Source organism: Anopheles bellator, chromosome 1 (assembly GCF_943735745.2).
Source record: "Anopheles bellator chromosome 1, idAnoBellAS_SP24_06.2, whole genome shotgun sequence".
Taxonomy (NCBI): Eukaryota; Metazoa; Arthropoda; class Insecta; order Diptera; family Culicidae; genus Anopheles; species Anopheles bellator.
Window position 1 is genome coordinate 12,747,751 of NC_071285.1, and position 14,544 is coordinate 12,762,294.

A 14,544-nucleotide genomic window follows, 5' to 3' on the forward strand; every position below is an offset into this window, starting at 1 on the left:
TTTGATTTGGTACTTTACACACAACTCTACGCCGGATTGGAACATATGATCATGATCTTGTTTGTAGTGTGTTAGTTTTTCTACGACGCAAATCGGTCACCGATGCTACTAGCTGCTAGTGTGCCTGGAATGTGTCCACCTCGTTTTCCTTTCGCACGAACGAATGTGGGTAACGAATGACCCTACCATTTGATGGAACATGGGAATCCACGTCAAGACGACCGTCACGTGGAGATCGTTTTATTTCTTTCCTCGTTTTGCATCATCTATTTCTTCGATTTATCTACTGAGTGTGATTAGCGCTCCCGGTCGCCGGCATCCTGCACCAGAAGTCGATAGAATGACACGGAGGGTTATCCTAAAGCGAAGCGCTCCTAAACCACTCTACGGACACCGGACGAAACCGCGAGACTGGAAAATGGTAGTCGGGTGCTTGTCAATGGCCCGAAAGGAAAGTAGTTGGAAAGAATGCGGCACTAATATTCACTCCCGAAATGGCGTCACATTTTTGCTTTGGTTTTTTGTCGAACATTTTTTCAATTTGCTACGCCGGTGTCACTTTAACAACTTAGACTAGGCTTCAATATTTTGCTCCGGAGCCGCGAGTGGCAAAAGGGCTGAAACCGAAGCGCCCTTACCAACACGGATTTTGTGCGTTTCGCTCGCCGAATGAAATCAAAAGTTCTATCACCGCGCAAATAAGATTTGCTTTCATTGGGTTTGTTTTTGTACGAAGCTCTCTACACACGATCGAGCGCAACGATCGTTGGCGAAGGCCGAAACTGGGCTACACGAGTCAGGATTTTGTCTGCTTTCCGTGTTTTGTTCTTTGTTTTTGTTTTTGGTGGTTGTAAATATTCTTTTTCCTCTGTTCCGCCGGCTGTCCACCGCGAGAGCGAAGCGCGAAACCAAAGAACCGCTACTTAAAGGCATTGGCCATCAATCCGTTTTGAACGTTGGAGTAAGCGATCGTCCACTCCACACAGGCACACACGCTGGAAGGTGGCTCTTGCACGGAAGCATACTAGGCGCGGAACGCTACGAAAAGCATACACGCCGACGCACCGGGTGCGCCGGCCAACAACGAAGAGATGATGCTCGCTAAGGTTGATCACTACGATTTCACCGATCCCGCTACGATCGCACTACAATTAGCACTACACCGTTCGGTTCGACTCCGAGCTCCGCGAGTACCCTTCTGCCGCTATTATCTGCGATTCACGAGACCCTCCGCTACGATCGTGATCTTCTTCTCAATTATTTTGTTTCTCGGTTCATTCAACAACGATGATACACCCCCCCACCGCTCAATCGTTTCCCCCTCCCTCTTCTATAATTATTATCTGAATTATTTATGTTACTTTAATTATTATGTGATTTTCTGTGTTTTTTCACTGTTTTTTTTTCTTTGTTGATTTTAAGGCTGATGGTCAACAATCAATTCTTGCCCCCGGGAATGCCAGCGATGATTCCCGAAGTCTTCTTTAACGCCCGCCCCACCCACAGCTTCTATTGGCCGGCGAGGCGGTTCGAGGGACACGTGGCCAAAAAACACCAGGCACCTCCATCGTTTGGCAGACACCCTACGCGGCAACAATGGGGTCCAATGCGCACCTTACAAAATGATATTTGGGTTCAACACGTTCCGTGTGTGTGTTCGCAGGGGGTCTGTCCTCGTCCTTTGGTACTAAAAAAGAGAGTGAGAGAGAGCGTGAGCGAGGGAGAGAGAAAGAAAGAGCGCGTTCTAAGGACATGCAGTTTTCTAATAACGCTCTGCGCTAACGACGACGACGACGACGATGACGGCTAGTTCCGGTAATGTATAGTTTCCTTCCAAGACAGTAAGTGCTCTCCCTCGCCACAGAAGCCAGACACCCCCACAAACACACACACTCACGCACACACCCAGACAGCAACAACAACGACCACTTCAATCACTTCCTTCCGCTGGGTGCGAAGCCGGGCGCTGTTTAGAGGTTTGTTTTGTAAGATGCATCCGAAACGCGACTCCGAAACGACGATGGCTGATGGTTGATGGCTGGTGGCGGCCCGGCGGACCACACGGTTGTCCTTCAGGCCGGGAGGGTTCCAGTGCCGCCCCCGCCCCGTGGAGCACTGCTGGAGTGGTTTCGATCGATTGCCATTACCTCTTACGGCGCTCAGGATGCCCGGCTGGGTGCACCGTCCTTCGCCGTGCTGCCTCCGGCCGCCACCGCTCCCGTCGCCCCGTCGACGTTATTGTTGGCACTTGCTTCGTAGCCCGCCACCAGCGTCTCGATGATGAACTTGATGGTGAGCTTGTAAATTCCTTCCACGTTCTGCGTGTACCGATCACCGAGCGTGGTCGAGACGGCCGTCAGGAACGGTTCCTCGATGCGCTGCGGGTGCGCGAGAAGGCGAAAGCGAAAATTAGTAACCAAATTAGCACCGGAAATTAAGGCCGAAAGGGTTCGGTCGGTCGGTCGGCCGGCACCCCAATTAGTGATCGATCGGCGTGGCCACGTAATGCAATTACCCAAAAGTACTCCTGCTTGAAGCCGGGTATGCGCCGGTGCGAGGCCCCGACCTGGTGGATGAACTCGAAGAACGTGTCCAGATCGTCCAGCCCGCGGATGCCCTCGTCCAGCGTGTTCATCACCTTGTTGGCGTGCTCCTGCAGCTCCTCCGAGGTGGCCTGTTCCTCCTTGGTCTTGAGCTCCTTGAACTTGGCGAACATGTTCAACAGGTCCGCGTGCTCCTCGAACAGTCTGCCGTGTGGTTGCGGTGAGCAAAAATAGAACGAAAAAGAAAGAAGGACGTCAGTGGAACAGTGAAAGGATGGCGTGGAGGACGCGCTCGCCCGGTCCTGCATATTGTATGAGCTATGAGTGACGCGTTGTCCCCGTGCACCCCTGAAAGGACACCCCTGAAAGGACCCCTGAAAGTTTGTTCGAAAATTGATCTTGCCCATTTGGCATGGTGTTATGTAAAACGCATTTGGCGAGGCTATAAATACGCCCCGGACCAGAAGGGGCCCCTGTCCAACAGGGACGGCCGGTGTAGAGTGCGGCAAAAACGTTTCGAGACCGAAGATAGGTATCAGTAACGGGTGGCAATATTCGATTCACGGTTGAAGCCTTTCGGGGATCGAGCAACGTGAATTCATTACTGACCTACAACTCAAGACTACATTTTAAACACATTCATCTTTCTATTTTGATCTCCGAGGTTTTGTCTTGAGTATTGCAATTCTTTTAGGTTTCATTTTACTTCAATTTGGAAAATAGAACATTGATGAAAATCAACTAAAAATGGCTTTTGCAATTCGTGGCACACGAATACAAATAATAATTAACAATAAAGAATTGTTATAGAACTTCCAAAGCATGTCACCAACAAAAGAAGCTTCAAATAACACACATTGTAAAACAATTGCTAATTAGATGCGAGAAAAGGACTCTAAACTATAGTCACAATCCGTGAAGTCGCAAACTTCGAGACGACCACTTTCGGCAGCAAAAATTTAATTCTTGAAAATATGTTACCAGCATAACCCAGGCCGGGTTCTACGCTGCCTCCCCAAAACAGTAAAGTGCGCCAAATTTATGACAACCCATAGACAAATCCCCCTGTCTGACCGAAGGGCACTCGGAGAGACTCCGAGACCCAATCGGGCCTCATAAATCGACATTTTCTGGTCCGTTGAAAAGGGCTCCCTCTCGAGAGGGTGAAAACGAGTAACGGCGACGGGCCGGGAAACGTGCTCAGCGTGGACAGCGCCGACCCCTGTGCCCACCGACCCAAACGACCACCCCCCCTCTCGCCCGTCGGGTCGGTCGGTGAATTCGGTGTCGGGGAAAGAAAAAAAAGAAGCGGGAAAACCATTTCCCGACGCTCCCACGGGGATATAACACACGACCTATCGGCGGTGGCGGCGGCGGCGGCGACGACATCGTCCGATTCCGTTTGATACGGGCTTGCGTACGTCACCGGGTCGGCACCGGGCAAAGAGCCGGTCCCGGGCCACCCCCGGGGCCTAAATTATAGTAAATCAATTTTGTTTATGGCACCAAGACCCGCGCAGCTCGATACGGGGGGGCCGGGGGTGGTTCGATCGGTGGCCCCGGGTGCCTCGCTGCGCAGATAAAAGGAGATGCGTCGGGGCCATCGTCGCTCGACAGGCGCACCTCGGCTGTTGTCAGGCTGGTTTATTGATTACATGCTAATTTTTCACCGCGCTACATAAACTAGCCCATTGCTTGATTTATGCTGAGCCACCCCGGGGGCAGCGGCCAGCGGGAGCGGGTTTCTCCCCACCATAAACGTTGGCCACCACCACGTGTTTTATTTGTTTTAGTTGCCTTCTTTCCTCGGCACCCTCGGCTGCTCCGGGTGTTACGAGTAGCGAACGGCCAAACATAAAAGCTCCCCCACCCCCCACCCAAACCGTCGGGGTCGCCGGACCCCGGCGGTTGGACCTGGAACGGTGGTACAAATATGGCTGAAACCACATCATCCACCTCTAACCGCATCCACTCCGCTGCGCCTCGCTCGGTAAACTGTGAAGTGGTCAGTTGGCCGAGTCCTTGCTAGGCTCTGCGGGACGGCTCGGGCCATGTGTTATGGGCCTCTATTTGCACACATCGAGGACGGAAGAAGTGGGCAGCTGGAAAAGCGGTATGAATATGCTAGGATGTCATGGGTGGCCGAAGGGACGGCTTCCGCCAGGACCAAAGACTTGGCGCTTATTACTAAAACTCCCCCCTGGTCTGTCCTGCGCCGCACCGCCTGCTCCTGCTGTTTGCATGACCAACCACCGGCTGATGGGTATCCTCGTCCCCGTCAGCCCCCCTCTGGCGCAGAAGGCAGGGCTGCTATTTGCAGGACTTATTGGAACTCACTTGATAAACATGGTGATGCCGGTCGTCTCCATCGCCCGGCTGATGCCCTTCCAGGACGCGACCATCGTGTACTTCTGTTTGGCCGTGAGGGGCAACCGGCTGTCGACCGGCGGCGGCCCGCACGCGTCCAGGCTCGGCACGTTGTTGCTCTTCGAGTTGCCCCCATTGCTCCCGCTCGCCAGCTTCGTTAATTCACAACCCATGTTTCCCGTGTCGTCGTCGGTGTCTGTGTGCGCTTTTTTGTGCTTCGTTCTCTTGCTCCTTTTCGTCCTTTTCCGCTAGTTTCTGTGCTGTTCCGTTCCGTTCCTTTTTTGTGCTTTCGACTTTCGAGCGGTTTTGGTGCCCTTGTTCTCCTCGTTTCTCGCTAACTTTGCGATCAATCCGGCAATATCCTACTGGAAGCGTCGCTCCATCCCACCCGCGCGTATAGGCCACCGCCCGTCGGCGGCCGGTGGCACCATCGGAAAGTCCTGTGGGGGACGACCTGTGTCCGTGTGCGTGTGTATGTGCACGCTCCGAGGCCGCTGCCGCTGATGGCCACTATTTTTCCGGAACCATTTTGTGCTGCACACTTGCCACTTCCGGTTGGCTGGCTGGGCTCGGAAAAACACAAAAGGAGCACACAGCTAAGCAGGCTGCGGGGTGCGGGTTGCTGCGCTCGGCTCCGCTCCCGGTCCTTGATTTGATCCTTTTTTTACACTCACTCTTCTTTTCTTCACTGGCTCCGCTGGACGTTGCCGTTTGCACGCTCACTCGCCGTCCTTCTCCAGGTCCTCTTCTTCGCTTTGCTGATGCACAACACGGGGAGGACCCACTTGGGAGCGCCCTGCCGCCAGGATAGCCTGCCAGGATGTGCAGCAGCAGCAGCGCAACGTTTACTCTCGGTTCGTTCTCACTCACGCTCACTTTTCTCACTCACTGCGTTGGCACTTCATTCTCGCGTCTCACTCGCTCCGTCGGTTGCTGCGAATTGTTGCAAAAGTTGCAGAACGCTATGTCGAGATTAACCCCCCCTAACCGACCGAACCGACCGGGTGAGAGTGAAGGAATGGTCCTGCGCCCGCCCGGGAACCCGGGACTCGCACCCATACAGGCACACGCGTGCGTGCGTTCAATCACGGCACACACGATGGAAGGTGAGTGGGCGATGCGCGTCCCGTTAAGAATGAACTCGCCCCTCGCGCCCTTCCACCCGCCGCGGCACGAATTCCCCGAATTCCACCACCAATCGATCCCCGGCTGCCACCACCACTCGTCACCAGGGCACAAGGGAGAAAGGGGGGAAAAAAGGACCCTACCAACCCCAAGCACGTCGTCGTCGCCGCCGGGGACAGGACCGAACCGGACACACGCGTTCCGCCAGCGTTTGCGACACTTCACGTCACGTCACACGCTTCACTTCACGCCCCACGCCCGCACACCCCGCTGACCACTCGACTGCACCGTGGAGGGGGGGCGGTGCTCGAGTTTTGATGTAATACACTTAGGGCGCCCCCACCTTTATCTGATTGCCTGTGGGTGGTTCGGGGAGGGTTATCTAGGACACTCTAGGACTCTCTGCGCGTGGTGAAGACCACCACCACGAACCACCGAGGGGGTTATTGTTTCCTGCGCCGTGTGGCCAGGTAGTAGCACTTCACCGGATTAAGCACCGACCCCGGGATTTTCCCTGCGAAGATTCCACGAAAGTTGGTTTATCGAAACGGTCACGACAACCTCCGTCGGTGCTGGGATTTGGGAAGGTGCGCCGTGTGTCTGTGTGCGAGCGTTCACAGGAATGTCCTTTGGCGAGGTTCGTGGCCACTCAACTCCGCGGCAATTAATTAAAGCGTCTCCGATCACTCCGGGTCTGGGTCTGGCTTTCGCTTTCACCGGAAGCAGGATGCGGGATGTCACTGGTTGAGCTCTAATCCCACTTTGTACTACACAATGTTGCCGGTTTGTCCTGGGGTCCGGAGAAAACCGGGATTTACACCCCCCGGGCGCTTACCTCCTTGGGGCCAACGAACAACACAACAACCACGGCCAACAACGTGTGCTCGGTTGCTCGCTTGTGCCGCATGTGGCAGCCTTCGGGGCGCGCGCGAGTCCTCGGCGATGGCCACGATTCCACACGACTTTTCCCGTACCCGTGTGCTCGTGTATGTGTGGGGGGACCTAACACTCCAGCACAGCGCTGCCGGCGGTGGTCCGGAAAAGCCTCGGCTACATATAGACGAACACCACCTTCACGGTGTTTGTTATTTAATGGTGTTTTGGAAAAATCCTAGGCGAAGCACCGAGGGCGCATGTTCGTGGCCGCCACTGCTATCCGCCATCACCCCTCTCTCTCTCTCTCTCGCTCTCTCTCTCTCTCTATGGCGGTCGATCTCTCTCGCGCGCGCGCTTGCGTTTCCACGGCGCACGGGTTCCCCGAATCTCTCCGGGAATGTGCGGAGGGTGGAAAACCACCACCAACACATGCCTCGGGACACAACCTCAGCCTCTCGAGCCCCAGGCGGGCGGGGGCGGTGCTGGGGGGCCATATGTCCACACTTCACCCACAGACGGCGCTGCGGCAAGGGACGGCGGAAAAGGTATTGATTTTTAAAGCTCTCTCCTCGCGGCGGTTTTCGAGCCCTTCGAAGCGTAAGGGGCTCCGGATTTTCCGCACACCACTGCGGATCTGCTGCCTGGAATGTCCCCACACGCTGCCATTGGGTCCAAGGGATCGCACAAAACGGGGAAGAATGTTCCGACCGACTGCCCGACTGGCCCGAACCCCCCGAAAAAGCTTCCCCGGAGCTTACGGTGGCTCCGGGAGCTTTCGCGTATTTACGTAAGATACCCCCACCCCTATTTATCCCCGGGGTGCTCAAGTGGTTTGGCGAACTTCCGGAATGTGGTCCGAGGCCTGCAATTTTAATCCACCAATCGCCAATTAGGGGAAAGGCGTCTCGAACGGTGGGATTAAGCAAACAATAGGCAGCAAAACCTGGTGATGGTGTGTCTTCGGCCCCACAGACCCCACAGCCAAACCCAGCCGGTTTGCCGATAAAGCCGATTAAAACACAAACTCAACACCCAGCTCGCTGGCATCATAATTAGGTCGAGAGCGAGAGAGAGCGAGAGAATCGAAACACTTGGCACGGGCTGAACGGGAATCGGGCCGAGGACTCCGAGGCCCGAGCAGCAGCGGAAAAAAGTCGTTCAGAAATCACACACTCGCACGGCTAACGGAACACACCATTCATGATCGGCGCCAGAAAAACAGGATCCTCCACAGGGTCGCTCGGGAGGCTGCGTGAGCAACTCCAGAGCCAGAGAGCGAGAGAGAGAGCACTGCATCTGGAGCATCGTATGGAGGGCCCAGCGCAGAGAGCAGAGGAATCTGCATACAGAGGGGCCGCCACCTTGCGAAGAATCGCCAAGTCCCGGGGAAGAAACCGGCTCAAGACCTCCACCTGAAGAGCCGAGGGAGAGAAGACCTAGAAAGAGCGAGAATTGCGTACACGACGACCGACCGGCCGACGATCGTGTGAAGCAGGAACAAGCCCGCCACAAGTCGGGGGCATCTGTGGCCATAACTGGCTCGACCGCGTTCGAGACATGATCGAGGGTGCTGACGGCGGCGCATGATCCGTTCGCAGATCGTGTGCGGTATCGCGATCGTCACTTCTCGTGGTGTGACCTTCCGGGCGGATTCCTGATCCAGCAAGTGAGTGCGTTTAACTGCGTTCCGACCTGACCACGTGTCGAAGGTTTAAAGGGCAGCAGCCAGCTAGCCCCGGATCGAAGATCTCCATCGAAGGCCACACTGGTGTGAACGGTATCAAAAGCTCCAGAGCCACCTGTTCTCCGGTGCTCGGAGGATCCATTACAAAGGCCTTCTTGGCACACACTTGGATCAGTGTTTTATCATCTGCGCCCGTTTCCCGTTGCCGCGGTGCTCTCTGCGTGTGTGCTTACCGTTTCTTCATTCAAGTAATGCTGTGCACCATAAACAAGGCAGCATAAAAAAGGGGCTGGAAAGAGAGAGAGAGAGGGAAAACTGTGATCACGCACACACACAGCGACGGAGTGCGCGTAAAACCCGCGGGCATAGTTCCACGTTCGCACCAACACGCGGAACCCGTTCGTGGGGTCCGTAGAGCCTTGGATTACACCTGGCTATACATCTTTGGCTGGAAGCTCTTTACGACGATCGCCGATCGCCGACGTATCGTACCGTGTGTCTCTGTGTGCGTGGTTCCTCTTTCTTACGATCGCGGTTACCGTCTTGCGTTCCCACCTCTTTCGTCAACCCCGGTCCATGCTCGGTGTGTGAAGAGAATTATTAAACACACCACGGACCCCAGAAGAGCAGAACTCGCGGTGGCGTCTCGTGGCGCGTTAAAAACCTGTTGCGTCTCTCTATCTCTCTCTGTCCGGTGTGCTACGTGTGAAGCCCGTCAGCAGCCAGCCCAGCCAGCCAGCTAGTCCGCATTATTGTGGGATCCGTGGCCAGGGTTCAGTTCAGGGAGGAAACCATCCACAACCTGTCCCGATCGGTCAGCGGGGCCAACGGAACGGAAAGATCATGAGTTCGCCCAGCATTCTGGTTCCGGAGCATAGTGCGCAGTGCGTGTTTTGAAAGTGTTTGGCCGTCATCACCGGAAGACGCAGGAGTCACCACGGCCAACGGACGGACGGTTAGCAACCATATGGTTTCGGTCGATTGTAAATTCTTCTCCTCCTGTGGCTCTGAGTTTCGAAAGTTCTGGCGCCCAAGCGTTCGGTGCGAAGGGATCGATAGTAACGTGTTTCCTGCTGGTCCGCCGAGCGCACACCCGCATCGCGCGGGGCACGCGGCGCTGGAGCGTGACGAACCTCGAGCGCGACGATCCTCGTGCCATCGTGGCCCCTTGTTTGTGAGCTTCCGTTGATAAAAACGTGTCCCTGGCTGGTGGGTTCTAACGCGTGTTTTGGGTGTTCCGCTTGATCGCCGATCGTTCGACCGATCCCGGCGGAGTTCCCGGAACCGGATGTAGCTTGCGGTCGCCTGGCAGGAGCGATGAAAGTTTCTACAAATGGATACGGAACGGCAAAGAAGGAAACAAACTAACCACACAACACAAACAAACACACTGCACAACGCCGACGACGGACCTCTCTCACTCCTCTGTCGGGTTGCTCGCTCGGGAAGCCACCAGATCCCCGGACGATCCCGGGCTCTCGGTCTCCCACACCGCCCGGGTCGGCGTAAGCGTAATTATCACGGGCTGAGCATCGCGGGCGGCGGCACAATGCTGGGAACGTTTCGCATGCTACTTACCGCCCTGCCACCCTGCCACCCGGCCAGTCTGGATCCCTCTCGCTTCCACTGCGCCAATGAAGGGGGGGCCCGTGCTTGTTGACCCTGTCTCGCTTCGGCTTCGGTTGCTTCCGTTTAATAACTTTTCCAACATCAAAATCACTGGAATGTGAAATTTAAATCAATTGTTTGAAGGGAACGGCGAAGCAGCAGCAACGGCCCGGCTACCGAGTGAGCCGAGCGAACCGAACGCAGAGGTTCCTCGCCCTCGCTCGGCACGTACCTTGAAAGATGTTCTTTGCCTTTTGCTCAGGCCAACTGTAGTGGAACGCAGTCGCGGTCGTCGTCGTCGCCGGTGGTGGTGGTGCCACGCTGAAAGGCGGCCACGAAAAAGGCGAAGAAAGCGCTATTCCGCCGCCGGAGTTGAGCGAGGCAACAGCTTTTTGTGCGCCGTGTCGCTCTAGAATCGCGGTCTAGTGGGGCCATTTTCCACGCGATCCTCGCGATCTCACCGGTCGCCAAGCGAAAGTAGTCTCTTCCCGCCACCGACCCACGGAGTGTAATTGCGAACCGCGTTGCTGCGTCCGTGTCCCCGTGTCTCTGAGTGGCTCGCGCGCGCTGCTAAGTGATTAATTGCCCGGTTTCGGTTCGCACGGCAAATTTATTCCCCCACCGAAAATTGCTCCCCACCGGATTAATTAGGGGGTCCCCCCCAAAGCTCGGCTCGGCGGAGACGTGGCCCCCCGGTTAAGATGCGCGTTAAAACGCTGAGGCAGATAAAGAATCAACGGGGACACCGGAATAACCAGCATAATCATCCGGCACACCACCACAGCCATGGTGTCGCCAACGTTGCTGGTACAACGGGTTGCCTTTTCTCCCGGTTCCTCCGGGCCATTCTCACGCGCAGTGATCGTGCGAATTAAGTGAAAAATACCGCACAGCCGATCCGCCTCTGCTGGGCCCCGCTTTTACTGACCTGACCGTGTTCGCTGTCGTTTCAGCCATTGATGCGCGGTTCCTGTCCCCCGAGAGACTGAACGCGATCGTGAACTGCATGAATCCACCGTACAGGATGCCGCCACAGCCGCTCGGTGCGTACGGTATGCAGCAACACCAGCAGCAGCAGCATGACCATCCCCACCATCACCCCAGCATACCGGGCACGGCCTCGACGGAGGTGCACGTCCTCAACACGCCCCTGCGCACCCACTCGTCCAAGTTTCCGGTAAGTGGCCCGATTCCACATTCTATCCACCATCCGCTAACCGATCGGTACCGCCCGGCAGATCGAACGAGAACTGATACTGTCGTCCAACAAAAACTCTTCCAAGATCCCGCTGATGCAGGACAACCGCAACACGAGCATTCCGGCCCTGCTGAACCGCTCCTCGACGTCCGCCATCGGGCCGGATCTGCCGGTGAAGCAAACGCAGGCATGGGTACGGGATCTCTTTCGACCATTCTCCCTCTCTCTCTCTCACCATCCGTCTTCCCGTCCCCAGCAGAACCAGCCCCAGATGGAGGTGATGCACCCGGGCATGTCCGGGTCGATGCCTCGCACGATCGTGCGCTTTCCCGAGGACGTCACGGCGCTGGCGTCGGACCGGGAAGTGTCCGGTCGGGAGAAGGACACGGTGAAAAAGTCGGTCACCAAAACGTACCACACGCTCAAGGACCTCATCTCTTCGAAGTTCAAAAAGGACGGCCACGAGCAGGGCGACGAACTGAACAACGTCACCTCGATGCTGCACGGCCAATCGAACGTGGCCGACCTCCAGGGCCACCAGGGCCAGCAGTTGCAGGCACTCGGAGGCGGCGGTGGTGGCAATCAGAGCGGATCGTACCTGTACAGTTCGGCGTCGGACAACAACTTGCTGCAGGCCCAGTCGAACTTGAGCGTCGGGTGGCCTTCGGCGAGCCCGAACCACTCGCCGCTGTACTACCACAAAAAGTTTGCCGATCCGGCCGACAGCTACGGTGCCGGTGACGTCGGTGGCACCGTTGTGAACGGGTTGCGTGGCTCGAAGGCACTTTCGCAACCACAGCTGAACGTTGGCGAGCCAAGCGGAGCGACGGGCCGATCGAACGTGATCAGTATGATGCCGGCGGCACCGGTGGACGGGACGGACAGTGACGACGGAGGCTTTCGACAGCACAGCAGCCGGGGGCACAACGGCCAGCAGCAGATGCTACCCGGACGGCCAGCTCAGCAGCCTTCGTACGTGCAGAACTACCGTCACAATCACACCCAGCAGCAGCACCAGCAACACCACATGTCGTATCAGCAGGCCAAACAGCGATCGGCGATCGAGGGAGGATCAGCCGTTCAGTCCTTCAACACGCACACCACCGTGCTGGTTGGGGAGCAGTCGGTCCACCACGGTGGCGAGCACGGCATGCAGAAGCACACCATCTCGGTGGACACTCATCACCGGCACCATCCGCAGCAGCAGGATGGTGGCTACGAGGCGGGGAACTACGACAAAAACGGTAACCACTCGTCGAACGTGGACTCCGGACGGGGTAGCTCGTCGATGGCCACGGCAACCGGTGAGGCTCTGATGGACAAGGGCAAGAGCAAGTCCGACAACGAATGGGTAAGTGTCCGGCAAACGCCCAACTAGCGGTAGCGGTACTCCAATATCTGCGCCCGTTACAGATCGATGTAGTGGACGTGGAGCTGCGGAACATTCTCGAGCCGGGCATGAAATCGATGAACATCCGGCCCGAAAGCACCCTGTCGGAGAGTGCGTCCTCGATGTCACCCCCGTTGCCACCGCTCTCGCCGCACGACGGTTACAACAACAGCACGCAGCATCAGCAGCAGTCGAGTCAAGCCAACAACAACCATCACCAGCCAAGCAAACCGGCCGGGCCGAGTGCCGGGAAGCAGCAGAAACAGGAGTACGGCATGGACACGTACAATCGGGCCAGCAAAAACCCGCAACCGATCGGCCCGTCGAAGGGTCAACCATCGCCGAACACGATCCAGAACTACATGAACCACCTGAAGCTGTCCAGCAACAAGAAGCACGAACAGAATGCCCTCAAAAAGCATCGTAAGTGTCTGTGGAGTGAGAGCGATGTTGAACCTCCGATCTGATCCGTTCCGTTTTTAGTATTTGGATTGGACACGGACGCGGCCTCAGTCACCAATACGACCCGTTCACTGGACCTGGAGTCCCTGCTCGGTGGGCCCTGGGACGGAGCGCAGTCGGTGTCGGAATCGGAAACGGATGGCGGTGGCCTGCAGCAGATTCGCAACCAGCTCGAGGGGCTCGAATCGATGTACACCGAGGTACTGAAGATGCTGGGCAACCGGATGGCCACGAACGAGTCGGCTTTGCGGTCCGCGAACCGTAGCCGCCGCCGGCACGGTAGTATGTCCTCGCTGCCGTCCAGCTCGATCAGTGGCCGGCCGATCCGCGATCGGCGCCGGATTGACGAGCGACGGAAGGTGCGCGACATCAAGGGCATCAACAAGCGTTTCCAGCGGCTCGAGTCGCACGTCGTCACGCTGGCCCGCAGTGTGGCCCACCTGTCGTCGGAGATGCGCTCCCAGCACCTGGTGTCGCAGGAGCTCGAGGAACTGCGCAACGATCTGGCGCTGCTGCGCTCGCAATCGATGCACAACCTACCGCTGCATGCGAGCGGTGCGGCCGGTAACACCAGCGGGAACGCCCGGGAACCGATCAACCTGACCAATCCGAAGCGCGTCAAGAAGCTCACCAAATTCTTCGGCGAAGATCCGCCGCTCATGAAGCTGTTCCTCAAGAAGCTTGGCTACGAGGTAAGCGACCGTGGCGACCGTAGCGCCACTTACCATCCTTCTCAATGTCCTTTCTCGAATTGTAGAAATATGCGCCCATCTTCGAGAGCGAGCGTGTCGGAATGATTGAGCTGCCGTACCTCGGCGAGGAGCGCCTCCAGAAGATGGGCATACCGTTGGGGCCCCGGCTGCGAATTCTGCAGGAAGCGCAAATTTCACTCTGCCGCGATACGACCCTCTGCATCGTCTGATGCCGGGGAACCGTGAGATCGATCGATTAAGTGAGCCAAAGAAACCCGAGAACGGCGACCGTTCGTTGGCGGACGGGGAAGCTAGTAGAGTTGTGTGTGCCGCGGGTTTTCGTGGAACATACATTCGCGAACAGGAGACAGAGGAGCTCCGTGGCCCCCGTCATCCGTGTCGACGTCCACCGGGCACTATTCGATGTGTTCCAGTCCAGTGAACCGCCGTGAAGTACTGAAATAAATCTCATTATTCTTAAACCAAATCAAATCGGTCGCGTTCGGTCCGGGCCTTCTCGGGAGGGCTCGTGCTCGTAAATGGTAATGGCGGTCGTTTAAGCGCTAGTTTTAGTCCGAATTTCCAGATTTCCAGTCCAG

The 14,544-nt window shown here is 56.6% G+C and overlaps 2 protein-coding genes across 2 annotated transcripts; one reads left to right on the top strand and one right to left on the bottom strand.

Moving 5' to 3' along the window:
• Positions 1 to 2,159: 2,159 nt before the first annotated feature.
• Positions 2,160 to 5,521, bottom strand: LOC131215045 (neuroglobin-like). The gene is made up of 3 exons (XM_058209423.1): positions 4,881 to 5,521; positions 2,516 to 2,747; positions 2,160 to 2,378 (listed from the first exon to the last, which is right to left on the bottom strand). The coding sequence occupies exons 1-3, from the start codon at positions 5,081 to 5,083 to the stop codon at positions 2,160 to 2,162; spliced, it is 654 nt and encodes a 217-aa protein (XP_058065406.1). The 5' UTR covers positions 5,084 to 5,521.
• A 5,383-nt stretch (positions 5,522 to 10,904) lies between these two features.
• Positions 10,905 to 14,175, top strand: LOC131205289 (uncharacterized). Its single transcript, XM_058197328.1, has 7 exons — positions 10,905 to 11,010; positions 11,157 to 11,380; positions 11,442 to 11,594; positions 11,661 to 12,752; positions 12,815 to 13,214; positions 13,275 to 13,945; positions 14,011 to 14,175. The coding sequence occupies exons 1-7, from the start codon at positions 10,905 to 10,907 to the stop codon at positions 14,173 to 14,175; spliced, it is 2,811 nt and encodes a 936-aa protein (XP_058053311.1).
• Positions 14,176 to 14,544: the final 369 nt, after the last annotated feature.